This window comes from Orcinus orca, chromosome 15 (genome assembly GCF_937001465.1).
Source record: "Orcinus orca chromosome 15, mOrcOrc1.1, whole genome shotgun sequence".
Classification (NCBI taxonomy): Eukaryota; Metazoa; Chordata; class Mammalia; order Artiodactyla; family Delphinidae; genus Orcinus; species Orcinus orca.
In genome coordinates, this window is record NC_064573.1 from 79,769,466 (window position 1) to 79,794,632 (window position 25,167).

Genomic DNA, 25,167 nt, shown 5'->3' on the forward strand with positions numbered 1-25,167 from the left:
TTCTTTTACCAAGGAGGGGCAGTAAAAATTTTCCTGATGCTTATAAAGGACTCATTTCAGTGCCGCAGATCCCAAAGAAATGAGTGGCTTGAGCTTTGAAGATTGGGAAACTTTCAGCCAGTTTGGCAAGATACCCTTCTGCTTTGCAGGAAAGCACTTTTCCCCCTGTGATGAGGAAGAGAGGGGCATTACCTGCGGGAGGTGGACGGGCCCCGGTGCTGGTCAGTGCCGGTCTCCTTCACGAGGTTTCCTTTGCAGCAGATGACCCTTAATTTATCCTGATACGAGGACGCCAGGTAAATAGCTCCCGAGGAAATTGCAGGGCCCAGGTAGCGTGGGTTCGGGATTTCCAAGTACGCTCGGGCAGGGGTCCTGTGGAGTTCCAGGAGAGTCTGCATGGCCCGCCACCTCCACTGCTAGGCGGGATGAGAGGGAGCACGGCCCCGCCCGACACCCACACCCAACCGCGAGCTTTTCAAAGCCTGGGGGGCAGTGCTTACCCTAGAGAGGAGCGGGCCTGGATCTCAATTACTTCGAGTGAGTTGAAGTGGGTCACAAACAGATAAGGTTCTCTGTAGGCTGCGTGGCCACCACCGAGCAAGAGCGTGGGGCAAGGGAGGGTTAAGAGACAGAAAGTCAAAACCAGGCTGCCATGCCATCCCTGAAGCAATTTACCCTACACGTGTACCCACATGCCTGCATAATGAGACATGTTCAAGTGTACCCCCTGCCACGCTGTTAGAGTGGAAGATGGGAACCGACTTAAGGCTACACGGTCGGGATCAGTTACGCAAATCATGGCGCATCCCTGGAATTCCGCACAGGCGTAAAAATGCGTAAGGCAGCTCTCTATGCACTGATGGGGAAAAAACCCAAGGTGTAGTTTTACTTAGTTTGTAAAGCAGGGTTCAGAATACTGTGTAAAGTGTGCTACCACACTGACTTTTTAAAAAGGGAGGGGGATGAGAATATATTTTTTAATGTGCCCGTTATTTGCATAAAGCACTGGAAGGATAAGAAACTCAAAAAAATGTTTTCCATTCGGGGAGTGGGGAGGGAGGATTTGGGAGACGAGTGATACGGGTGAGACTTCATTGTAGACCTTTTTAAACTGTTTAATTGAATACATTTTTCTAAAAAATGTAATTAAAAAAGACTAGGTTCATAGATTAAATATTTCTGGTCTTAGTACTATATTTCTATATCACAGTGTCACTCAAACTCTAGGATATAATGAGAGCTGTTTTTGGTCTTAAAGGGAAAAAGAAGATTATCACTATTACTCCTTGCGGTGAACTGTTACTTCGGCATCAGTCGTGCCTCCTAGTACTCAGGCCCTTGTGGCCTCTCCTTGCCTGGCATCAGGCTGAACCAGCAGAATGTGGTGGAAGTGAGAAGGCCTGCCAGCCCCCACTTTTGCACTCTTAGGAGAAGCCCACGTGGAGAGAAATGAGGCCTCTAGCCACCGGCCCCTGCTAAGCTCCCACCTGACGGCCAGCTCCAATTGCCAGCCACTTTGTGAAGCCATTTCCGACTTTCTAGGTGTCCCGGTGCCCCTGCTGACACCGTAAGAAGCAAAACTGTCCAGTCAGGCCACAGAGGCTCAGGCAATGACAAGTAGTTGTTTTAAGTCACTAGGTTTTGGAACTTGTCATGAAGCAACAGATAAACGAAATAGCCTTGAAGGGTATCTCAGAACATTCACACAGTCACATATGTACGTTGTGTGTGTGTGTGTTCACCCTTTGACCCAGTAGCTCCACTTTTAGAATTTCTGAGCTGGGGATATTTAACAAGTGTGCAAATTTTAGGGTAAGTTTTTCATCACAGCATTGTTCACACTTACAAAAAGAATGGGCCTAATCAGAATTGGCTAAATTGACAGGTGTTCAGCGGTGCTATGGGATGCTGTGCAGTCTTTGACATGATTTAAATGAACTCACAGGGAATGGTCTCCCTCTGGCATGAGAGGCCGGTGGGTTTGCCTTCCGTGGTTCGGCGTCAGGCCTCGGGGCCTCTGCCCTAGATGCTTAACGCGGGTGATGCTTCACATGGCGCCTGGCGCCTAAGGGGGCCCCAAGCACAGTGCTTAAGCCTAAAGGAATTCCACCTGAGGTTTTTTTTCCCCGGGACACCAACTACTGGCAGAAAAGAGCCCCACACCTCGCCTCACCTACCGAAGGCCAAAGGTAAGCGACTCCACTTGAGATCATCTGTGCGGCTGCGTCTTCCGTAAGAATCCACGAACACCCCAAACTCTGCAAGGAGGTAGAGCCCGGGGCATGAGCACGGCCGGAGGCAGGGGTATCAATGACACACACTTTGATGGAAGAGTAAGGAATCCAGCCCAGCGGGCTTGGATTGTGAAAAACCTCAGGAGCTCTGCTGAGCCACGTCTCTCGGGGATTTATTAAAGAAAGAGGGTGCGAGTGAAAGGGGGGAGATAGGAAAAGAAGGGGGAGACGGAAGGAGGAAGAGTCAGGGAGTGAGGAAGGGGGAGAAACAGGCCCAGAGATCTGAGGGGGGAAAAGAAGGAAAGGGAGAGAGGAGAGGGAGAGAAGGGAGTGAGGGGCAGAGAAGGACAGGGCAGGCCGCTCTTGGAGAGACCGACAACGGCGGACCTGGCTGGAGCCTGGGGGTGGGGCGGGGGCACCCCGGGGGCCCTGGCGGTGCAGGACCGCGTACTCCCCAGGACCGTGTACTCCCCGCAGCAGGACCGGCCCCGCCCCAGGCACACTGGCCACGCCCGGCCCCGAGGACCCTGCCCCGGGGCTGTGGTGCCGTGAACGCCCCCATCAGCAGCAGGCAGCTGCCGCACTCACCATGGAAGCAGAGCAGGAACTCCTCCCGCTGCCCCGCGCCGTTCACCTGCATGATGGACACGGGGAAACTGTGGGAAGAGGAGGCAAACACGGCAGGCGCCAAAGAATGGTCGTTCTTATCCAGGAATTCTGTAAAGGCAGGCAAGAGGCGGAGCCTCAGGACCCAGAAGGAGCCTGAGGTGGCAGCGGAGCGTGGGCAGGGGGCGCGCCCGGGCCCTACCCTCCAGCGTGTACTGCTTCATGTCAATCTCGTAGAATTTATTGGTTCCGATGAGGATACTGTAGTTGGTGAAGTGGACACAGCTGCAGGGCTCCGAGGTCTCGATCTCCTGAGACGGGGCAGAAAGGAGGATGTGAGCGTAGACTTGGGGTGGCCCCTGCTCTCCTCGGGCATCTAACCAAGCCGTGCAGGCGTTGCCGCACAACTTCTTCCTTCTGTCTTCACACCAAGCACACTCAGTCTCTTCACGTCCCTCACAAGGACCCCCCCCCCATCCTTTTGCTACCTCTGGGTTCTATGCAACCTGAGACTAAGAAGGTCAAGTTGCACCCCAAAAAAGGGTCAGAAACGCCATTTCAATGAAAAGGTAGCATTCAAAAAGAGAGCTTTAAAACTACGACATTCTGATCAGAAGAAAAAGCCTGGAGGAATACACAAACGGTGGTTAGAGGGAGTGGTTTTAGTTTCCTTTTCCAAGCTTCTAGGTTTCTATTCTGAACCTATATTACCTATATCATTGTTATCATTACTGAGTTATCTCATCTATCTGAATTATCTGCTTCCTAATTACTTACACTTGTTTTCAGGTCAATCCTAATGGCTTCAAAAACCTAGGCATGCTTATTCCAAATGATGGCCAGGAATTATAAAGAAGAAGTGATTTCTGGGAATTTTCCTGAAGTTAACAGTTCAAGCTCTAATCAGCATTATCATCACCACTAAATATTTATTGCTCACCTACTAAGTATGAGGAAACTAGTATAACACAGTGAAACGTTAGGGAAAGTCAAACTTCAGTTTGGGTCTCAACTTTGTAACCTAGGATCTTGGCCAGCCTCAGTCATCTTACCTGAAAATTAGGGATGATCACCCCTGTTTCTCACAACTGTTGTGAAAAGTGTGTGAAACAGCCAGCTCAGTCTCTGGTAGTAGTAGGTGCTCAATAAAAATGCAAACTAAACAAGAGCCCGCCCCAGATGAAACAGTTTCTCTAACAGGTAACAACCCTTATATATTCATCCCTCCTTTTACTTTTGAGACTAATCACGAAAGCACCTGAAATACATCAGGCTTAGGATGGGTGGAACATGCCTAGTCTAGGGACAAGAGACAGCCTTCTCCAGAAGCGAGGCAAGTGCAGTGATCTCACGGATAGCTGTCCACACCGCAGGCAACATCACAACCCACTGTGCTCCGAGGAGAGCCAGCTCCCGCACTGGGTATCAAAACACAGCCAGCACTGGTTTTTTTTGAAGGTCATTAATAGAAACTTTTACAATCTGAGAAGGATTCTGGTAGGTGCCACCAGGGCTTCTAGCTCCTCAGAGAGATCTTCCTTTCTTCTACTGGTTCAAAAGAGGTGTCTCCTCCATCAGCCACCTTCCTTTCTCCCTTCACAAAAGGCTGAATTCACTGGGCTGGCCAGAGAGGCAGCTCACACATGCAGGGGAGGAGAGCGAGAGGGAAAAGTGTAAGGATGGGCCGCTCTGGAGCTTTCTCCGGGGAGCAAGACACCCTCCCGCTCTCTCTAAGTCACCCAGGCCGAAGGGCCCAGGCACACACTTCGCCCCGAGACAGCACCTTCCCCACCTGCTCGCTGGGAGAGCAGGCCCGGCCAGGCCCGGGACTTACTTTCCGAATGCAGTACTTGCTGAGGTTTTCGTTGTAGCGGAGAATGACAACTTTGTTGGGCATGGCCGCACAGATGCAGAGCCCGCTCTCAATCTGAAAAGCAGTTGATGGGGGAGGGGGGACGGAGAAAGAAGGAAAAAGCGCGTCACCAGTGTGTACACTGGCTCCGCGGCAAAACTAGGAAAGGAACATCAGTTGAGAGCAGGGTCTCTCAAGCCGGCACTATGGACACTTTGGACCAGGTCATTCTCTGTGGTGAGGGGCCATTCTGGGCACTGTAGGATGTTTAGGAGAAACCCCAGGCCCTGCCCACTAGATGCCAACAGTGCAACCACCAGTTGTGTCGAAAAGCAACAGAAACTTAACCCAGTTTGAGGACACACAATTTTCAAGGTCAAACCACTCAGCCCACAATTTCAAGAGCCCTTGCCGGCTGAGGCCCGCAGGGGCGCTTACCTTGCCGGCAGCAAACAAGTGGCAGCCCTTGACGGCTTCGAAGATGTTGGGTGAGATGTCCGGCTGGGCGGGAAGGTGAGACTGTGCGAGGGACTGTTTCACTTTCTTCACGTCCACGAGACACAGGGCCCGCTCTTCTCCTGAGGGGACGGGACAGCAGAGCCACAGTGGCGGTTCTCGTCCTCCCCCGAGTAAAAGCCACACGAGGCCATGCGGAGGCACTGCTTTCCACAAATTCCCATAAACACAGTTTAGGTCCAACTTTTAGATCTAAAAGGAAAATATCTGGCCTCTTGGTCAAGACTTTGGAAGGAAAACAAAAAATTCTGCAGACACAAAATTGGAGAACGTGAACTGAATATTCAAACGTGCTCCCCACCAAAGTCAAGGAATGGGTAGGGGACAACAAAACAGTAAACGCGGACTAATCCAGTATGTGTCACGGTGTCACGAGGGACCACAGAAAGGCTGAGGATGGTTCCACGTTCAAGGAGACGAGGGAGACCTGTGTGAGTGCAGTGCGTGGTCCTGGACTGGATCACAAGCCGGGAAAAAAATAAAGGACATTACTGGAGCCACAGGTAAAAGCCAGCTATGGGCAGTACATGAGAAAATGGGAGAAGCAACGATTAAATTCCCCGAATTAAAAAGTGAAACTATTCTATAGGATGCTGTAATGGCGGATACATTGTTACCCATTTGTCCAAACCCGCAGAATGTATAAGAGTGAGCCTGAATGTAAACTGTGGACCTGGGGTGATAATGACAAGTCCATGTAGGTGCACTCCGGTGGGGGACGCTGATGGAGGAGGCGGCCTGCGCGTGCGCATGCGGGGCAGAGATATAGGGGAATTCTCCCTACCTTCTGCTCAGTTTTGCTGTGAACCTAAAACTGCTCCCAAGAATAATGTCAAGAAGGAAGGGAGGAAAGAAAGGAAAGGAAGGAAAGCAAGAAAAAAGAAACCAGGGGCTTCCCTGGTGGCTCAGTGGTTGAGAGTCCGCCTGCCGGTGCAGGGGACACAGCTTCGTGCCCCGGTCCGGGAGGATCCCACATGCCGCGGAGCGGCTGGGCCCGTGAGCCATGGCCGCTGAGCCTGCGCGTCCGGAGCCTGTGTTCCACAACGGGAGAGGCCATCAACAGTGAGAGGCCCACGTACCGCAAAAAAAACAAAACAAAAAAATAAGGCCTTGAGAGCAGGGACTTGGGCTGTACCATACCGCAAAAAAAAAAAAAGAAACCAACAAAACAAGCCAGCAGCAGAAAAGAGCTGAGAGACCAAAGAAAGCCAGTTCCTGACCATATTACGTCAGGATCCGGCCCCTGGATCCAGCCGGCCAGGCCTGAATGAGACCTGACTGTGGATGTTTTGAACATGGAGCAAATGCATTATTGTTTTCCCCTTAAAAAAAAAAAAATACACACACACACACACACAAACACACACACACACCACAGACATATATATAGTACCACCGATAAAGAGAGGGAAAAAGAACCTTCCTGGCATGGGTATGTGAGAGAATGCCCCTTGTTCTTAGGTGACTGGCTGAAGGATCCAGTCACAGCTGCCACTGACTCTCAGGTGGTTCAAAATAAGTGAGAGAGAGAGAGAGAGAGAGAGAGAGAGAGAGAGGGAGTGTGTGTGTGTGTGTGTGTGTGTGTGAGAGAGAGAGAGAGAGAGAGAGAGGGAGAGAGAAGGGCGGGGGAAATGTGGCAAACTGCTAATGAGTCGTGCACGCAGATGAAGGGTGTGTGAGAGCAGGGAGAAATGGGAGGCGGGCAGCAGGGCGGGCAGGCGCTCAGAGAGGGGCCGCGTGCGAGCAGAGCGCCGGGGGTGCAGGCACCTACAGGACGCAGAGGGAAGAGCCGCTTCCGCTCCAGCCTGCCCCCAGGAGGGCCTGTCTCTGCGTTCGACAAGCATATGGCGAATCATCTCCCTTACAAGTGAAGGAAAAGCGCCGTGTCCTTGGCCTCCCACCTGCAATCATGAGGAGCTTCTCCAGGTCCTTGATGATGTAAATCTGGAAGACCGCTCCGATCCCTGGGACGTGGGTGAGGGAGTTCTTCAAGACATTCAGCGCGTACAGCCCTTCCTCGGTGCCCACCAGCACCACCTGCCGGGGTGCAAGTCCCCAGGCAGAGCGTGAGGGGGGTCACGTCCCCATAACCAGCCCCGACACAGCCGACGGTGCCCAAAAAAACATGGTCACCTGGTCGCTGAAGGGCAGCGTGCAGTTCATGTCGAGCCGGTCATCGCCTTCCAGTTTCAGCAGGGAGTTTCCAAGCAATTTCTTTTCACACGAGAAAGAAAAAAAAGAGAGAGAAAAAAGAGGCCACGGTGAGCTGAACTGTTCATGACCGGACCGTCCAGACAGACAAAAGCAAGAACGGAGAAAAGTTTAATGCCAGGAAGAAGGGCAAGTTCCTCCTGAAGACGCTCAGAAGCACACGTCTACTCGTGGCTTGCCCCGTATTTTGATCTGAGCTCAAAAGGCAGGACGTGAATGTTATCGGTATCTCTGGGGTGGCTGTTAGTGTCGGAGTTGTAACTCAGTTCGGATGCAGAACTAAATGAGTACAGGAGACGCAGAGAGAGAGTCTGTGATACGAAACAAACCGAAGCTGAAGGATGTCCCTGCCAAGGCTTAATAAGCCACACGGACGCTCCTGCCCCTCCAGGTGGTGGCACAAGGGCAAAGCCCAGTGTCAGCAGCAAACCAACCCACTTCTGAGTCTCTTTACCTGAACCCACGCGGGCAGAAGCTCGTAGGAGGTACAGTCAGGGCCCTATCGTACACACATGGATGGGGCGTTCGGTAAAAGGCTCACACGTGGGACAAGGAGATGGGTCATTGAAACAGGTTTACCCCACGAGCAGGAGACTCGTGATTGAGGATTTTCCGATTGCTAACACTTAAAGTGTTTATTAGGAGCTAAGTGTTTGAAAAGAGCTGTTGGGTCTTTGGTGGAGCAAACACCAGTGAGTGATGAGCGCTGTTTGTATCCTGGAATGTTCCAGGAGGAGTGATGCCAATCAAGGCCCACCCACACCTCTAACGTCTTCAGGAGAAGTAGGATTTCAGACCTGCCTTCAATAGAGCAAATCACATAAAAGCAATTGTTATGAAAAGCCTTCCTGAAGGAGACACGGCTGTCGGCAGCCTTTCGTGCCGCTTCACAGCCAGCGTGCTCGTAATGCAGGCCTTCAAACCACATAAACACTTCCAGGTAAACGAGCGAGAGGATTTCCTTGGAAGTACATTTGCCCTGTGCAGCCAGAACCGAGATGCAGTGCGCCCTGAGAGCTGGCTAAGGGGGTCGACTCCCCCATTCTAGAAGGCTCTGGGGTTTGGAGGGGGACCCACGATGCCGGCCAAGCCGCCTCGAAGCCTGGATCTCTGTCGGCACAGAATCCCGGTCGTGACAGTCTCAAGCCATCACCCCTCAGAGAGGGAGGGCAAGGGGAAACACGGCAGCCGACGGGACTCCCACCAAGTCTGCCCGCTTTACAGAGACAAGCTCCGGCGCCCGTGTGCATACTCACAGCATCGGCTTCTGCCTTTTCCCTAGACACTCTCCCACCTGCGACAACTGACTCTAAGGCGGTGACCCAGCGCTGCTTGTCGGGAAAGCTGGGAGCCAGCAAGTAGAGGGTTCTCCCGGGCCAGCAGGTGGTGTGCGGGTGAGATTCCATCTTCAGCACGTAGGGGACATCTAGGAGATTCGACAGAGCACAGGGTGGGGTTCGCCCACCCCCACTGGGAACAATGGCCAAGCTACTACACCTGAGTCCCAGTTACTTAGCAAAAGGCGGGGCCAGGGAGCCTCCTTCGCAGGCTGATCCGCCACGTGCCCCTCCTGCCCTTGCTGATGGATCCAGCCCAGCCCAGCCCAGCCCAGCCCACCTCCAGGGGCCCCGCTGCTCCCCACCTGCTTTGGCTGTGTTTGCGAGTTCAGAAGCACCAACGGCGCCATGAATAGACACGTCCCCGTCGGGAAGGCACAGCTCAAATTCTTCCGCCGGCCTCTGTCCAGCTTGGTGCAAAGAGGAAGGGCAGAAAGGAAAACAAAAGAACAGGAACAAGAACAAGAGGAGACAAGAGGAAAAGAGAGAGAGACGGAGTATGCGGTGGACAGACAGGCGCACGAGAACAGAGGAGGGAAGAGATGTGCGGAGAAGGCGGAGAGGGAAGATAAAAACAAAAGTAAAGTGCGTCAGATGAGTGGCACAGTCAAATTTCGGATGACGATGCGGATTTATGGGTTAGTTGGCTGAGGCGGAAGTTCTCGGAAGGTGTATTAGCAGGTGGAATCTTCAGGGCAGCACCCTGCAGGGTCTTCAGTGGGGAGACCTATAGACGTGAGTATCGTACCAATAACCTTCAGCGCAGTCATTTGGGTTTTAATTTTCAAAAATGGAAACTTGTAGAAGGCTTGCAACGCAGTCCGGAAAACAGAGCCTTCACGCCAAGACTAGGACAGCTGGGCCAACCGCGTGCAATGAGATTCCCTGAGCTATTAATTTACCTTCTCTGGCTTCACTGTCGTAAATGAGGACTTTCGAGCCCTCCAGGACGATGTACTTCCTGTCCCAGCCTTGCTGTCCTCGTTTGTTATTCCTGGGAAAACAGAGATGGGAAAGAACTGTTTGAACTCAGAAGAGTCAGGCAGGGGGAAGGGGTGGGGAGGCGAGGGAATCCCGGTGAAGATGCTTCCCTCAAAAACATCGGGAATGAAGTGCAGGGGCAGGGGAAAAAAAAGCTTCCTTCTACCCTTCTGGGACGTAGGCTGGCCTCGGAATTCAACTGATGTAAGACACATGAACAGGAGAAAAGCATACACATTTTATTTTATGTGTACATGGGAGTCTGCACAAGAAAACAAAGCCCCAAAAGCAGATGGGCCCAAGTGCTTATATACTAAGTTGAACAAAGAGTAGCAACTGAGGAAAGGTAACAGGGTCTGTGTGCACAGACTTCTCTCAGCTGGCCTTGCCCCCCCCTGCTCCAGGGAGGAGAACACTTCTTTCCTCCTGGTACAGGAAGAGCAGCTTTTACATGGGAGTTTTACCTCCTACTTTCCAGGAGAGAAAGGGGAGGTCAGAGTGTCGCTCTTGCATCTGCTGTTTTCCAAATGCCTTTAGCTCAGAAGTATCCTTACCCCAAAGCGGCCCGTTCTGGGCCGGCACATCCTGCCGCCCTTCACCAGACCCCACCCCAGCCCGAACGGCCTTGCAGCAATACCTGGGCACCTTCATCCACCCTTCCAGGTGCAAGCCGCTGCTGGGCTCCTTGGTCTGGAGACCCGGGGAGTTCATTTTGTCACGGCAGAAGGCCTCAGTGAAGTGCGTGGCATATTCGGCTGGCAGGCCACAGGTGGCCGGCAAGCACGTGGAGCACTTGGGATGACACATGACCTGACATTCTAGGGAAAAGCAGTGAACAACCTGAACACACACTCGGCTGATGCTGGACCGTTCCCTGCCTCTGCCAGCCAACCCCCCGCCTGGCCCGTCCATCTGGCCCCGCCATCCAGGGCATCCCTAACCTTTCCCGGGAGCCAGGCCCCTATGGAGAAGAGGAAACGAGACAGCCAGGCACTCTCGACCCAGTTTTCCTGGCTTCTCCCAGGCTGCCACAGACAGGTGTGTAAAACACATCTGCACGTTTCCCTTGGAGCCAGCACACAGCCTAAAGGCAGGGAGAGACCAGCCTGACGGAAAGGGGGCTGGAAGTTCACAAAGCCCAAGGCATTTTGCACAGGGAATTGGAGACGTGAGCTGACAACACGTATAAACTCCCTCTTGAACAGGGGAAAAATAGTGTCCTCCCACTAAGACTAAAAGCTTGAAAATGAATGTACTCATGATGAAGAATTTAAAAAGGAAAAAAAAACCCCGCCCCCATCGGACAGAATCTTAGGTGGAGATGCACAGGCACCCTCCCCCCACGCACAGCAGCTGCTCTTACCAAGACACTTGGATGCCTGGCGCCCAAAGTGCACGGTATCCAGACACACAGCGCACTGCGTGGCTCGCATGTTCAGTCCTACATTGAACCGGTGAGGAATGTTGTGGTGCATGCGCTCCTTAAGACGTCGGCTGAATTCTGGAGGAAGATTTTTTCAAAAAAATCATTAAAGTGCTGCAAATTATACCACCAAGAAGGTGAAAAGATGCCCCACAGAATAGGAAAAGTGTTCGCAAATCATCCCTCTGACAAGGAGTTTAGAGAATATAGGAAGAACTATAGGAAGAACAGAATATAGAAAGAACAAGAATATAGGAAGAACTCTTATGAAGCAATAGGAAAAAGACAACCCAATTAAAAAATGGGCAAAAGATCTGAAAAGACATCTCTCCAAAGAAGATAAATAAATGGCCGAGAAGCACAGGAAAACATGCTCAACGTCATTCATCATTAGGGAAATGCAAATAAACACCACAGTGAGATACTAGTTGACGCTCGCTGGCTTATCCAGACTCAAAAGTATGGAAAATGCATGTTGGTAAAGATGTGGAGAAATGAAGGTCCTCATACGCTGCTGGTGGGAAAGCAAATGGTGCAGCCATTTTGGAACCCAGTTTGGTCGTTCCCCATAAAGTTAAACACAGAGTTACCAGATGACCCAGCAATTCCACTCCTAGGTCTACACACCCAAGAGAAATGAAAACATTATGTAGCCACAAAATTTGTGCACAGATGTTCACAGCAGCATTATTTATGATAGCCAAAAAATGGAAACAATCTAAATGTCCATTGATGGATTAATACAGAAACAAGATGTGATAACCACACAATAGAATATTATTCAGCAATTAAAAAAATGAAGTACTGATAAATACTACAAGATGAATGAATCTCAAAAACATTATGCTCTATGAAAGAAGCTAGACACAAAAATTCATACGTGGTATGATTCATTTATAGGAAACGTCCAGGATAGCAAATCCATGGAGACAGAAAGCAGACTGGTGGTTGTCAGAGGCTCCATGAAGGGGGAAATGGGAAGCAACTGCCAATGGGTATAGGGTTGTTTTGTTTCTTGGGTTTTTTTTTGCGGGGGCGGGGGGTTGGACCAAAAATGTTTAAAAATTAGAATGTGATGGTTGCACAGCCTTATGAACTTACTAAAAAACAATGAATTATACATTTCAAACAAATAAATTGTATAGTATGTGAATTATATCTCAATAAAGCTGTTAAAAAACATTAGAGCACGTTAGTGACAGATTGTAAAATTACTTTAACACTAATAGATGTGTCTAGATTTATATGAACCAAATTAAAATCACCATTATCTGGTTATTAGGAATTAGGTTTTATTTAAGAACGTATCACTGGCAGCAGATTGTTAATACAGTGGCATAGATATTTGTGAGCATAGAGAAACATATGCTTCTAAGTCAGTTGTTTATAAATATTTTAGTCATAAACGGTTTGTTTTCCACATGAGATCATGGATCTAGAGCTTTTCAGAATCGTTTAAAGATCACTATTCTGAATTACAGAACTTCTGATTATTCAATACCTAAACTGACTGAAGAATTCTCACTTCATGCCCAGCTCTTTCATGAATAACCTCCTTTTTTAAAAAAAACAACTTTTAAGCCTCAAACAACTGATTCTTACATTTATAGTCCAGTCAGTTAAAATTAACAAGATTGATTTTTTTCCATTTAGAAGGCCCCCTTCTCAACAGTGACCTAACTAGCTAACGGCAGCTTTAAATAGAAAAATTCAGGATCCATATTTCTGAATCCAAATTGATTTCTCCATATAATGCTATTCCTGTTCCTTTATCAGAAAGTCATGAGGAATAAATAACATAAATGCACTTTGAAATGGTGAACAAGCCACGCACACGAAGGAGATGCTTCGAGTATTCCAAACTACTCAGGGAGCTGCTCTACGCAGCCTCATCGAAGGACACGGGGGCCAGAAATGATTTTCCTCTGTGTTACCAGCTCCACTTTGATGACTGTAAGAGTGAAGCTCTTTGATTCAAAGTGTTATGTAAACATAGGAAATGAGATGACATCATCGCTGAAGAAAACAACGACAACAAAATCCCATCGAGATTGGCAGCTAAGGTGGGTTGATAGTGGGACTTCCCTGGCGGTCCAGTGGTTAAGACTCCACGCTTCCACTGCAGGGGGCAAGGGTTCAATCCCTGGTAGGGGAACTAAAATCCCTCATGCCGCACAGCAGGGCCAAAAATAAGTAAATAAGATAAAGTGCGTAGCTGGTGATACCGTGATATTAAACCATAGCTCTACTCCACTCTCTGTATGACTTTCCAAACCACCCTCCTTGGCTTTTTTTTTTTTAAGTCCTTTCCGTCTCTAGGTGAACAGAGTACTTTTAAGCCCACAAAGTAAAAGTCCTCACACCACTGGTATAAATTGGCACAAATTACCAACTTTCAAAATGAACATAACCTTTAACCTGATTCATTTCCCAAGGACTTATCCTACAGTCATAGCACCCACAGAGCTGCAGGGTATGCACTGCAGGATACATATGGAAACAAGGAACTGGAAATAACCTAAATGCCCATCAACAGGGGTCTGGATTAATAGGTGAATCATACACCTCCCACCATGGAAGACCACACAGCCCTCTAGAAGGACGGGGTCGATCCATATGTGTTAATACGAAACTGGCTAAGATAGCATTTTAACTAAAAGAAGAAAGATGTTCTGCAATGTATAGCAGCGGCCCCCAACCTTTTTGGCACCAGGGACCGGTTTCGTTGAAGACGATTTTTCCAGGGACCGGTGCGGGGGGCGGGGGGTGGGGGATGGTTCGGGTGGTAACGCGAGCAATGGGGAGCGGGGATGACGCTTCGCTCGCTCGCCCGCCGCTCACCTCCTGCTGTGCGCCCGGTTCCTAACAGGCCACGGACCGGTACCGGTCCACAGCCCGGGGGTTGGAGACCCCTGGTGTAGAGCACAGTGGGCTATGATATTTATGAAAGACAGAAGGACTGAGAAAAATATGTTATTTTCTCCTACCTCTTAAAGATGATTATATAAGACACCTGCATAATACAGACATGCAGTTACATGCGTGAATGATGGCTGGAAGAGCACAATGGTTGACTCTGGGTAAGGGAACCGGGGTGGGGAGAAGGCTTACTTCTTACTCTTTATCCTTTAGTGTTATTACTTGTCATTTTCACCTTAGGTCTGCATTTCTCAGTCCATTTAAAAAAGTGTCGATGCATGTCCAGTGGCCCCTTTTGAGGACATACCCTCTGGAGTCGAAGACTCCTTCCTGCGGCTGGACGGCGGGGCGAGCAGGCTCAGGGCGCTGGGCTGGTGCTCGGGCGACCGCACAATGGCGGACATGGCGATCTGCTGCCTGGCGGTGGCCGGCGTGGACGGGTGCGGGTGGTCTGCGGCTTTCCGGTGGGCTGCTGGGGAGAGACGGGTCCAACGCCTTTCGGTTAGCAGGGTCCCCGAGAGGCCCCAACCAAGTGGACCGCCCCGGGGGCTGGCTATCAAAGGCCCGAGACCAAAAGGACACACAGGGTGCCCGATCGGCAATGCCGAGGATGCCGTGAATCGTTCAGACGTGGGATGTCTGGGCTGTCACCACGAGGCTGAACTAGTCTCGGCCAATCTCCTTGAGATCGGTCCTCTGCCTCGTCCACCGCACTTGGCTTCGAGGGCACCCGTACCTTCCTCCCGGGCGGAGCGGAGCTCGATGCGGGTCTTCTGCAGGGCTTCCTCGAGCTCCGCGCAGCGAGCTTTCTCCTTCTCCAGAGCCACCTTCAGCTCATTGTACTGCAGAGGAACCTGTGTGGGCAAAGCAGGGTCCTCTTTCCGTCGACTAAATAAACCCTAGCAATGGAAACAGAGATATCTCCTAACTCCTGGAAATTGGCACTGGGAACTAGTGAAAGGAACTCTGCCTCGGGAGGAGCAGACCACGGGAGCCGGGCACATACTCACTGCAAGCGGGTTTAGTAAAAATGGCATGTGAAGGGGGAGGGGGGGACCGAGCCACAGCCCCTCCCAGCCGGCTGGAAAAAAAATAGGGGCGTGGAAGTTTTCACCGAGAGGGTCAGAGATGCTTGAATTGCCACCACCTCTTCCTTTAGCATTCCCAAGAAGGAGAGCCATTTCCTGAGCCTTTACCCTCAAAAAATGGAAGTGGAGGATGGAAAGGAGACATGGTTCAGAAATCACTCTCGCCTTGAATTTGTCTCATGATGCTTCGTTACAAGACACAGAGATGAGTATTTTTTTTTTAAAGGAAGCAAAAAAAATTTAAAAATGGAATACTAAAATAATGTCACCACAAGGGGCTTATGCAAAAAACATGCAAATGGAACATGTATTGTACATGGGAAAGAAAAGTATAACGTAGGGTAATGGGAGTGAAAACTAATAAAAAAAAATACATGGAAGCACCCTGACTACATCAAGTGACAAACTCAGATAACAGTCCACTGATAAAATAAACCAGATTCAGTATCATCAGCACCAACAGGCACGCTCACACAGCACACAAGGAAACCCGCCTCCACAACCACCACTGCTGCTCTGGTGCCTTCCCGTAAAGAGAACAAAGGGACCAAGAGACCGGCCGCCTCCTTCAGCCCACTCCCCAGTATCCTGTCATCGGAGGCCTTCCCTGTACCACCGCCAGTGCTACTCTGGCATCTGGGTGCCTTGGGAAGAAGCTTCAGGCTCCTTAGAGACCTTCTGGAACTGAGAACACATGACCAAACCTTCAGTGGTTCAGGGAAGCATGCTTTGGGCTTATTAAAAATCTTCCCATGTGTGCCTATATATCACCCTGTCCATCTGTTTCTTTTGGTCATTGTTTTCAATTTATATGTTACAATTTTAAAGAGATGGAGCCGCACCCCGTGGAAGGGACAGCTATCCAGTCAGACATTTGGGGCAGGTTACGTCAGCTCTCTGGGTCCCAGTCTCTTCTTGAGCCAATCAGAAGGACTGAGCAGATGATGGCTAGTTTTTCTGGAGTCCCGTACACATGACCTGAGAATCCTTCTACGGCCCCATACAGATGACATATTAAAACCTCTGGAATCCTATACCCATGACCTAAGAACCCCTCTCTGTCTAGAATCCCATACAAGTGACCTGTAATCTCTCCAGAGTCCTGTACATGTGAGCAGGGAACCCCTCTGGAGTCCAGGACGCTGACCTGAGTATAAAGCTTCCTCTCTGCTACCTCCCCCACCCCAGCTGCCTGGGAAAAAACTATCACTGCCTTCACAGAGGAAGGCATGACAACTTCAAAGGCCATGAACACAAAATGGTGTATTACAGACTCCAGAGTGATCGCTTCTCTTGAAGAGCTATTCTGATGATCCCAAAGCCTCTTTTTCAACCCCAAACAAAACAAGATGCATTTTGTTTTCTCTGATGTTCCTAGGATTATCTATCCCAGTGGGCTTTACAGAATCACCACGATTGAGCAAAACTGTCAGCTCCCCGCTTTTCAAACCCTCTGACCCACCTTTTTCTTTTTAGCAGGTTGGTCCATTTTGGCTTGCAGAAAATCGATGAGTTTGGTTTGTTGCGAAATAGTGCCTTCCATTTTCACCTTTTCATGAGAATAGAGAACCTAAAATTTGTGAAAACGAAAAGCACCTCAGACACCGAAAGAAGTATACTTTTAAACTCGGTACTTTAAGAAAATAAAAAATAAAGCTGTTACAATATTAACATACGAAAAATTCAACCCAAGCCGCACTGGGCCAATCTTTATTTACTTAGTTCTGATCTTACTGCCCACCATCCCCCCAAAAAAGATGGACTGAAGTACGGACAGATATGTGAAAAAGCAAAAAATAGCAAATGGCAAGTAGGAGAATCTAGAGGGTGGTCATGATAGAAATTTCCCAGCTTCTCTGAACGTTAGAAAATCCTCATAATAAAATACTGGGGAAAACACACAACGTGAAGATACTGCCCATTTGACCAGACAGATGGCTTTTAGCCATCATGCTTTGCTCCTGCAGACACTTTAAGTTCCCTTTGCCAGTTCTCACCTGAATGTTCTCTAGCTGATATTCCAGATCACTCCTTTCTGTCTTCAGCAGATCAGCCCGATCTAGAGCTTCCTGTAGCCCTTGAGTCAGACGGAAAATATGACTCTTTTGCATGTCCATCTGCTGCTGTAACTTGGCTTGCTGGTGGGAAGAGAGGCAGGAGAGGCTTCATACCACACACAAAGCAACGTGCTCCCTCACTGTCCCTATTACAAACTAATTTCAGACATGGCACCAAAAGCTCGGCTCATTCCGGAATGACCAACTGTCTGCTATTCCAAAATGATGCATGTGCAGTTAAAAAGAACTTGCACAGAAATCTCTGATGGCCAGCCACTCACAAGGTGCCCACCACAACAAGAAGTCCAGACTGGTGGGTCTGCCTTCCCAATCAGAGTTGCAGTTAAGGATATTTTGGTACTTCATAGTACGGGCCATCTGAGTTGACATCTAAGGCATTAATGCCATGACAGCCACGTTCTGATTTGTCCTTATTTTTTTTTTTTTTTAAGATCTCAATTGCTATTAAGAGAACTCACTTTGTGATTCTCCATGTGGAATATACAAAGGGGAGTCAGGGCTTCCCTGGTGGCACGGTGGATAAGAATCCGCCTTCCAATGCAGGGGACATGGGTTCGATCCCTGGTCTGGGAACATCCCACATGCCACGGAGCAACAAAGGCCGTGCGCCACAACTACTGAGCCCACGTGCCTAGAGCCCGTACTCTGCAACAAGAGAAGCCACCACAATGAGAAGCCCGCTCATGGCAACACAGTAGCCCCCGCTCGCCACAACTAGAGAAAGCCTACGCACAGCAACAAAGACCCAACGCAGCCAAAAATAAAAACAAATAAATAAATAAATTGATTTTTTAAAAAAAAAAGGGTCATAGCACCTCTAACTCAAACAGCACCTCGTCAGGGTGTGGGACCAACAAGCACCCCAATAGCCACAGTCGCAGGAGATATTTCTACCATGTGGGGAGGAAGGAAGATCCCAGGTTCAGTACAAGTGTCGGTAAAACCCAAGGAAAACAAAATTCTATTTAGGACATTGGAAATCGCTTTGTGCTGGAAATCTCTCTCCAATTTTTTTTACAATGGAAGTCAACCAGAAAACAGAGCAGGCTATAAAGATACTGGGTTTATGACTCTCTTTCCTAAAATGCTTCTGTTTCTAAAAAGCAGGAAAGAGCAGCTATCCTGACAAGATGCTGCTTGATTTCACCCAACCCCTTGGGTCCAATCTAACCACACCACCAGTGGCCCAAATACTCCCTTCCCTGGTGGCCTAGAGCCTCTGCGGCCTTAAGGACAGAGGGCTGGTAAAGAGCTATAACCATCAGCATGGGAGTTTCCCAGCAGGCGAGGGCAAACCTCGGTGGCCCACGCCCCAGCCAGCCAAAGGCTACTACTGATGACCTCGGAATCTGCTGAAACCTCGCTACCTTATTTCTCTTCCCTCCACCGATGCTTGTCTTTCCATTTCTACTCCTCACCTGCCCTTCCTCTTGAGAGGCAGCTGATTCCCTGAGGCATCATGGTGTCATGGAAAAGAACCTGGGCTTTAGAACGTTCCAGACCCTGGTTCAAATCCTGACTTTAACTCTTATTAGTCCTGTGACCAGGGGCAGCTCACTGCCTCTCAGACCCTCAGTCTCTTCGTCTGTAAGTGGGGGTAATAACTCCCTTCACTGGCTAACACACCAAGCACAGTGCCCAGCATACAGCACATGCTCGATGAATCTTAGCGCTGCCTCCTTCGTCTTTCTTCCCTCCATCCCGTTCAGGTGCGTCCCCCTCACCTTTCCATCTTCCTTTCCTGCCCGAAACCTACTCCGACAGCCTCTCCCCATCAGTCCTCCGTAAAGCAGGATACTAACTTATGACCACCTGCCCTGTGTGCGTGACCTGGAATTTCTGAATCAAACCACAGAACCCCCTAAAATACAGGGAAAGAAAGAGAGAAAACAGCTAAGATAACCTCCTCCAGGGAGCTATCTGTCCCCTGTAGCACAAATGATTACTTCTTGCAAATTATCCACTTTAGTTTCTCTCCACTATTTTAGGACAACACTAATTACTAGGCAGGAAGCAGAGAAACAAGTGCTAGGGACAAGAATCTGTTTGGTGACAGCCAGGCCCAAAATATCTCTCTAGAATCAACACATCAACTGTCCATTAGCTTTCCAGGAAATAGGCTACTTATTTACTACAATAGAAAACAAGAGTGACATTTGTGTTCAATGAAATGTTTTACAAAACCATTAACCTGCTTCCCAGAGAGAGGTAAACGGAGGCTGTTCCCAGTCAGTGTTAGAGTGAAAAGAGGGCTCTAGCCACGTGCTTAGATCTGTCCCCCAATTTTATGAGGGTGACAGGAAACTGGGAGGAAGCACAAAGGAACTAGATGACAGAACCAGAGCATGAAACAACTCTGGTGGCTGGGAAGATGGATCAAAACCAACAAGAGAAGGTTTAATAGGATGGTATTTTTTAAACACATCAACTGAATAAAGAAAGATGTTTAAAAAAAAAAAAAACTTGTAGAAGGGCTGGTGGTGATTTAACAGATCGATGGGTGTCAGCAGTGTGCTGAAGCCACACAAAGAGCTTGGGTCACTGGCAGAGATATTCGGAGCCCAGAATGGAAGTGGAGATAGCCCACTATGCTGTGCTGTTCAAACCACAGGGGCTTCTAGAAACTCTCTTCGGAAAGATAAATCTATCAGAAAAGAACATCCCAAACATGGAAGGACTTCAAGTGTTCCATTTAGAAAAGAGAAGGCAATATGGAGTGGGAAAGCTACAGAGATATCGAATCAGCCGTCACAGAGATGATACAATAAAAAGTAGTAGTTCTCTCACAGAAGTGTCACAAGGACTATAGGAGTTAATTCATGGAAAGTACTCAGAAAGGCACCTGGCACATAGTACGTGCTAATTAAACATTAGTTATTTTGATTACTAGTCAAGTGATTTGATCATTAATCAGTATTAACCTCCTACTTTGGTTGGAAATATGAGACTACACCCTGTTTTCATATGTTTCGATGTAACAGAAACAATGGTTGGAAGTTACAGGCTTTAGTTTACAATAAGAAAGGACTTTCCAAGAGTTACAGGTGCCAGAAAAATGAGCTGGGAGGTCTACAGTCACTCTAAATTTTGATACTGAGGCCAAGGTTCACCGAGGCCCACCTATGCGGAGGGTTGGGGAAGGGACTCTCTACCTTGGAGGGGGATTAACTCGACAGGATTAGCAAGTGGACTCTGAGCTCTGGCGTCACGTCCAAGAGACTAATCATGCCTATAAAGGGCAGTGTCAGAAAAGCTTCTGAGGCCATTTCTGGCCCGAGAGAAAAGATCTGGGAGAAAGATCCGTTAGTGCCCAGGACAGGAATAATAAAGGGAACAGCGGTGCAAGTGCTGGGAATTTGCAATAAATGACACACAAAAATTCTTTCCAACTCTGAGGCACTGATTCTGACCCCATTTACAAGAATCTGCACCTGATGGAGGGGAGAGCCAGGCTGAGCCCCCGGTCTCCTGCTTACAGAAGGCCCACCACAAGCCAGCATGCCAGCTGCGTTCCGGACAATAAAGATTGTTCTTAGTTCCCTAATGGTTTCGGCTGTCAGTGAGATCTGCCTCCCATTCAATGGCAGCCAGACAGACATCTGCTCAAAAAGCCCTCTGTGAGGTGCAGAATGGAGAACTGGAAACGTTCCCAGGTAGTTTTAGAAGTGAGAACAAGGGAACTGAATCAGGATTCCAGCCTGCTCTTCCTAGCCCTGCCACTGACTCACCATGTAACCTCGGACCAACGCACTGAGCTGTTGGGGCCAGCGCTCCTTCCTTGAAAGGAAAAGAGGACAGGCGAGAACACTGATTATATCTGTTCCTCCTGTTTCCAACAGGTGCCTCAAGTGGGGGTGTTGCCTATTCATTCCAGATAAAAGACCACCATTCTCTATCTGACCACCGGGGTGATTTGTCAATTTCTATTATAATGTTCTTAGTGTCACCTTTGGTGAATTTCCCACCCACGTGTGTGTATGTTTGTGTGTGTGTGTGTGTGTGTGTGTGTAATTGATTTAAAAAATTTTTTGTTGTGGTAAAATATACATAAAATTTACCACTTTAATCATTTTTAATTGCACAGTTCTGTGGCAGTAAGTATATTCACATGGTTGTACATCACCATCATCCATCTCCAGAACTTTCCAAAACTCCCACCCATATTTTTTAAACCCTCATTCTATAAAACATTTTATATTCACCTGCAAAATTTTCACCACACTTTTCGAACTTAATAACATAGTCATAATATTTCTACCAGCAGAGCCCCTCAGGGGCTACAGGTAGCACACAATAAAACCTCAGTTCACCAGAATAGATAATCTGGCTAATTCAACCGTCAGGCTCACTATGGCTTAAACAGAACACTCTTGGAGTCCAACTTCTCGTGAAATATCTTTATAAAGTGCATTTGTCCCGATAGGTCAATTCTAATGAACAAAGCCGAATTATCAGTGATTCAACCAAACCAGGGCTTTGTTTGGGAGTGGGAAGTTGTCATCAGTTTAAACAGAGATTTTCAGAATTCTGTTAAAAGGTACAGGAAATAACATAAGGAATGGATTGGTTTAGGAGACCAATTTGAGCTTTTCGTTTTGTGTCTCAAAAGCAGGGCATCATTTTTTTTAAACTGAATTAACTGGGTGTTCAAAAGCCTTCATGAGATTTGGCACTCAGTGTAATCTGCTCAGGTCTCTGCCCCGTGCACAAAGCTAATTACATGGTTGTCCTATCAGCCTGCAAACTTCATGTACTTTGGACATAAAATCTAAAGAAGAATTTAACTCAATATCTATGTGCCTGCATATTTAATAAACTTCCACCCGGCACAGACTCGCTGTGTACTAGACACACCATTAAGCACCATTTGGGAGGACACAAGGACAAAGAGGACCCCGGCCTTCGTGACACATTCTTTTAACGTGTTAAACACCTTTAAGAAAGTATCCGGGACTTCCCTGGTGGCGCAGTGGTTAAGAATCTGCCTGCCAAGGCAGGGGACACGGGTTCCAGCCCTGGTCTGGCAAGATCCCACATGCCGCGGAGCAACTAAGCCCATGCACCACAACTACTGAGCCTGTGCTCTAGAGCCCACGAGCCACAACTACTGAAGCCCGCGCACCTAGAGCCCATGCTCCGCTACAAGAGAAGCCACCGCAACGAGAAGCCCGCGCACCACAACGAAGAGTAGCCCCCGCTCGCCGCAACTAGAGAAAGCCCGCGCGCAGCAACGAAGACCCAACGCAGCCATAAATGAATAAATAAATAAATAATAAAATAAAAAGATATAATGAAATAAAATTTTAAAAAAAAGAAAGAAAGAAAAAAAAAGGAAGTATCCGGTGACCACCTTACTCTTCCTTGAGAATTTCCACTTTGAAATCCGAACGCCTTAATTTGGGCCTGCCCACCGGAAGACAACAGATACTCACTTGAGAGCCCAGCTGGCTCTATCTGCGCGGCGCTTTACACTCACCTCTTCCAGAAGCCTTTGTTTGAGCTCTCGTTCCGTCTCCAGCTTCTGTTGTAAACTTCGGGCATTCATTTCAAGCATGGCGTGTTTCTTCTCCAGGTCATTGAGCTGGACATTTGGAAAAAATTGGCCGTGACACCACATTTAGTAATGTCAGACGCTAACAACTTCTGCAAATATCCACAAACCTTCTCAGGTAAAGAATAATCCAGTTCTAAAGGTCGGAACATAAATACTGGTTTTTTTAAAAGTATATCACAAATGTCCCTGTCATAGATAAGCCTTATGTGCGTTATTCTGTGGGGAGAGAATATTATTTCTAAGGGATGGGTCATATGTAGGAGGATGACTTCTCAAGAATTTGTTTATCTGACATGCTTTGGCTGAATTAAATCATCACATTCTGAATGCTTACTACTCGCATAGGATAATATCAGGAGCTTTGGATGAAAGGACAGACAAGCTCTCTCCAGGATCTTACATCAGGTCACAAAGGCAGAGGGTGGCACCATAACTAGACACGTATACAAACAGTGACTGCTTTGTCAGGTGACGATTTCGATAAGAGGTACGGAGAAGAGAAATTCATCCTGAGAGACTAGTCGTCAAGAGAAGATGGGGTCAGAATGTCTAGAGTCTTAAAGGATGGGTAGGACTTTGCTATAGAATACTTTAAGAACAGTCAGGTAAAAAAAAATATCCTTCAAGCTAAACACAAAAGGGTTCATTTATCTCTAAATAATACATTTACTTTCCTCATGGTCAAATAATATATTTACTTTCCTTATGGTTAAAAAAAATAGTAAGCCAATACCAGGAGGGTTCCTGAGTAACAAGCTCTAGCCTTAAATCTGATCATATTATTTCTATGAAATTCTGGTAAGAAAATAATCACGGATGTCCATAAAGGTTTATGTTCATCACAGTGTTATTTATGATGGCAAAAACAAAAAAAAATGGAAGAAACTCAAATTTTCAACACAAGTGGAATCATTAAAATAGGTGCCTCGGGCTTCCCTGGTGGCGCAGTGGTTGGGAGTCCGCCTGCCGATGCAGGGGACACGGGTTCGTGCCCCAGTCCAGGAAAATCCCACATGCCGCGGAGCAGCTAGGCCCGTGAGCCATGGCCGCTGAGCCTGCGCGTCCGGAGCCTGTGCTCCACAGCGGGAGAGGCCGCAACAGTGAGAGGCCCGCGTACCGCCACAAAAAATAAAAATAAAAAATAGGTGCCTCTGTGTAATTGATGTTTCTAGAACTACATGTTCAAAAAAGATTCACTAATTCAGGAAAAGACCCTAGTTATGTGATGTTTAAAAAAATATGTAAAGCTGTTTATATTGTAAGAACCTAAATTTATAAATAAATATTTATATGTATATACAAATTCGGTGATGACAGCTTACCAGTCATTTTTTTCTTGACTTTTCTGTGGTTTCTATATCTTCCACAATGACCCCAAATAATCACTTTTATAATCATGAAATTACAAAGTTACACAAAATTCAGAGGTTAGATTTCTACTTTATATTATGTGTGTGTGTGCAAAAGAGCGTGTATGTATGAGGCTATGCGTATACATGAAATTCCTCGGACCTTTTGTTATCTATAATATTGAAGCACCTATTCGAAATCTCTTTTAAGATTAGATAAAAATCTCCAAACACTGGTATGTCACTTTGTAAATACAGAATACAGAGTGCTAGGTGGACAGAACACGTGTATTTCCAACGTGAAATACTGAGAACCTACACCATCCTCAGATCCTACCGTGTCCCTGGACTTAGAACCCAGAGAGGCTGAGGCTTCCTGTCATTGCAGCAATGGGATGAGCATGAGTCCTCAACACTCCCCGCTCCCCAAGGATGTTCGACATTAGACCCATGAAGGCGTCTAGAAATCAAATGCCAGAAAGCAAGAGTGTTGTGCACCCAGATCAAAATCTCGACCTCAGGGGCCCTGACAGGCAGATGTGAGGAAGTCACTGACCGACTCTGACACCCTAATACCTGCCCCCCTCACCCACGCTACTGGCAACAGAGGGCGGCCCACGGGGAAGCATAATCGCGCGACTCTGTTTATGAAACATGCTGATCGTTGATCGCATGTGACTGTGTGTCAAGCATACCTGCTAAAAGGAGGTGCACACGTGTATCTAAAGGGCAGGAGGGACAGGGGCTGACCTTGTCGGAGAGACTCTCGGCCTTCAGCTTCTGTTCCTTGAGAGCCTGCTGCAGGGCCAGAATCTCAGCCTTGTGCTCCTTCACTGCTAGCTCGACCACCTGGCGCGACTCGGTGATCCGCTGATCGGCCCTCGCCCTGCGGGGAAACATGGGCACGTTCAGAGGCCCCACCATCGCCGCCCTGCCGGAAGGGAGCTGGTCCAGCTCGGGCCCTGCTAAGCAACCAAACAGACTGTGGGCTGGCGAGATGCCCAACCCGACCCCTTGTT

At 48.3% G+C, this 25,167-nt stretch overlaps 1 protein-coding gene across 5 annotated transcripts in view; it reads right to left on the reverse strand.

Annotated features, from left to right (window-relative positions):
* CIT (citron rho-interacting serine/threonine kinase) overlaps positions 1–25,167 on the reverse strand; it is a 171,901-nt gene that overhangs the window by 7,919 nt on the left and 138,815 nt on the right. For 3 of the 5 annotated variants that reach the window (XM_033399983.2, XM_033399980.2, XM_033399979.2), the window contains 20 exons: positions 24,899–25,034; positions 22,722–22,826; positions 17,165–17,305; positions 16,630–16,737; positions 14,816–14,933; positions 14,387–14,551; positions 11,101–11,238; positions 10,375–10,555; positions 9,659–9,750; positions 9,062–9,166; positions 8,676–8,845; positions 7,342–7,422; positions 7,110–7,245; positions 5,131–5,270; positions 4,675–4,767; positions 3,043–3,151; positions 2,823–2,951; positions 2,178–2,258; positions 501–579; positions 193–372 (listed from right to left, as the gene is read on the reverse strand). In XM_033399983.2, the coding sequence (XP_033255874.1) occupies positions 193–372; positions 501–579; positions 2,178–2,258; positions 2,823–2,951; positions 3,043–3,151; positions 4,675–4,767; positions 5,131–5,270; positions 7,110–7,245; positions 7,342–7,422; positions 8,676–8,845; positions 9,062–9,166; positions 9,659–9,750; positions 10,375–10,555; positions 11,101–11,238; positions 14,387–14,551; positions 14,816–14,933; positions 16,630–16,737; positions 17,165–17,305; positions 22,722–22,826; positions 24,899–25,034 (2,487 nt within the window). Of the gene's footprint in view, positions 1–192; positions 373–500; positions 580–2,177; positions 2,259–2,822; positions 2,952–3,042; positions 3,152–4,674; positions 4,768–5,130; positions 5,271–7,109; positions 7,246–7,341; positions 7,423–8,675; positions 8,846–9,061; positions 9,167–9,658; positions 9,751–10,374; positions 10,556–11,100; positions 11,239–14,386; positions 14,552–14,815; positions 14,979–16,629; positions 16,738–17,164; positions 17,306–22,721; positions 22,827–24,898; positions 25,035–25,167 lie in introns of all 5 variants that reach the window. The other 2 variants (XM_004276745.4, XM_033399977.2) reach the window with 1 other exon arrangement.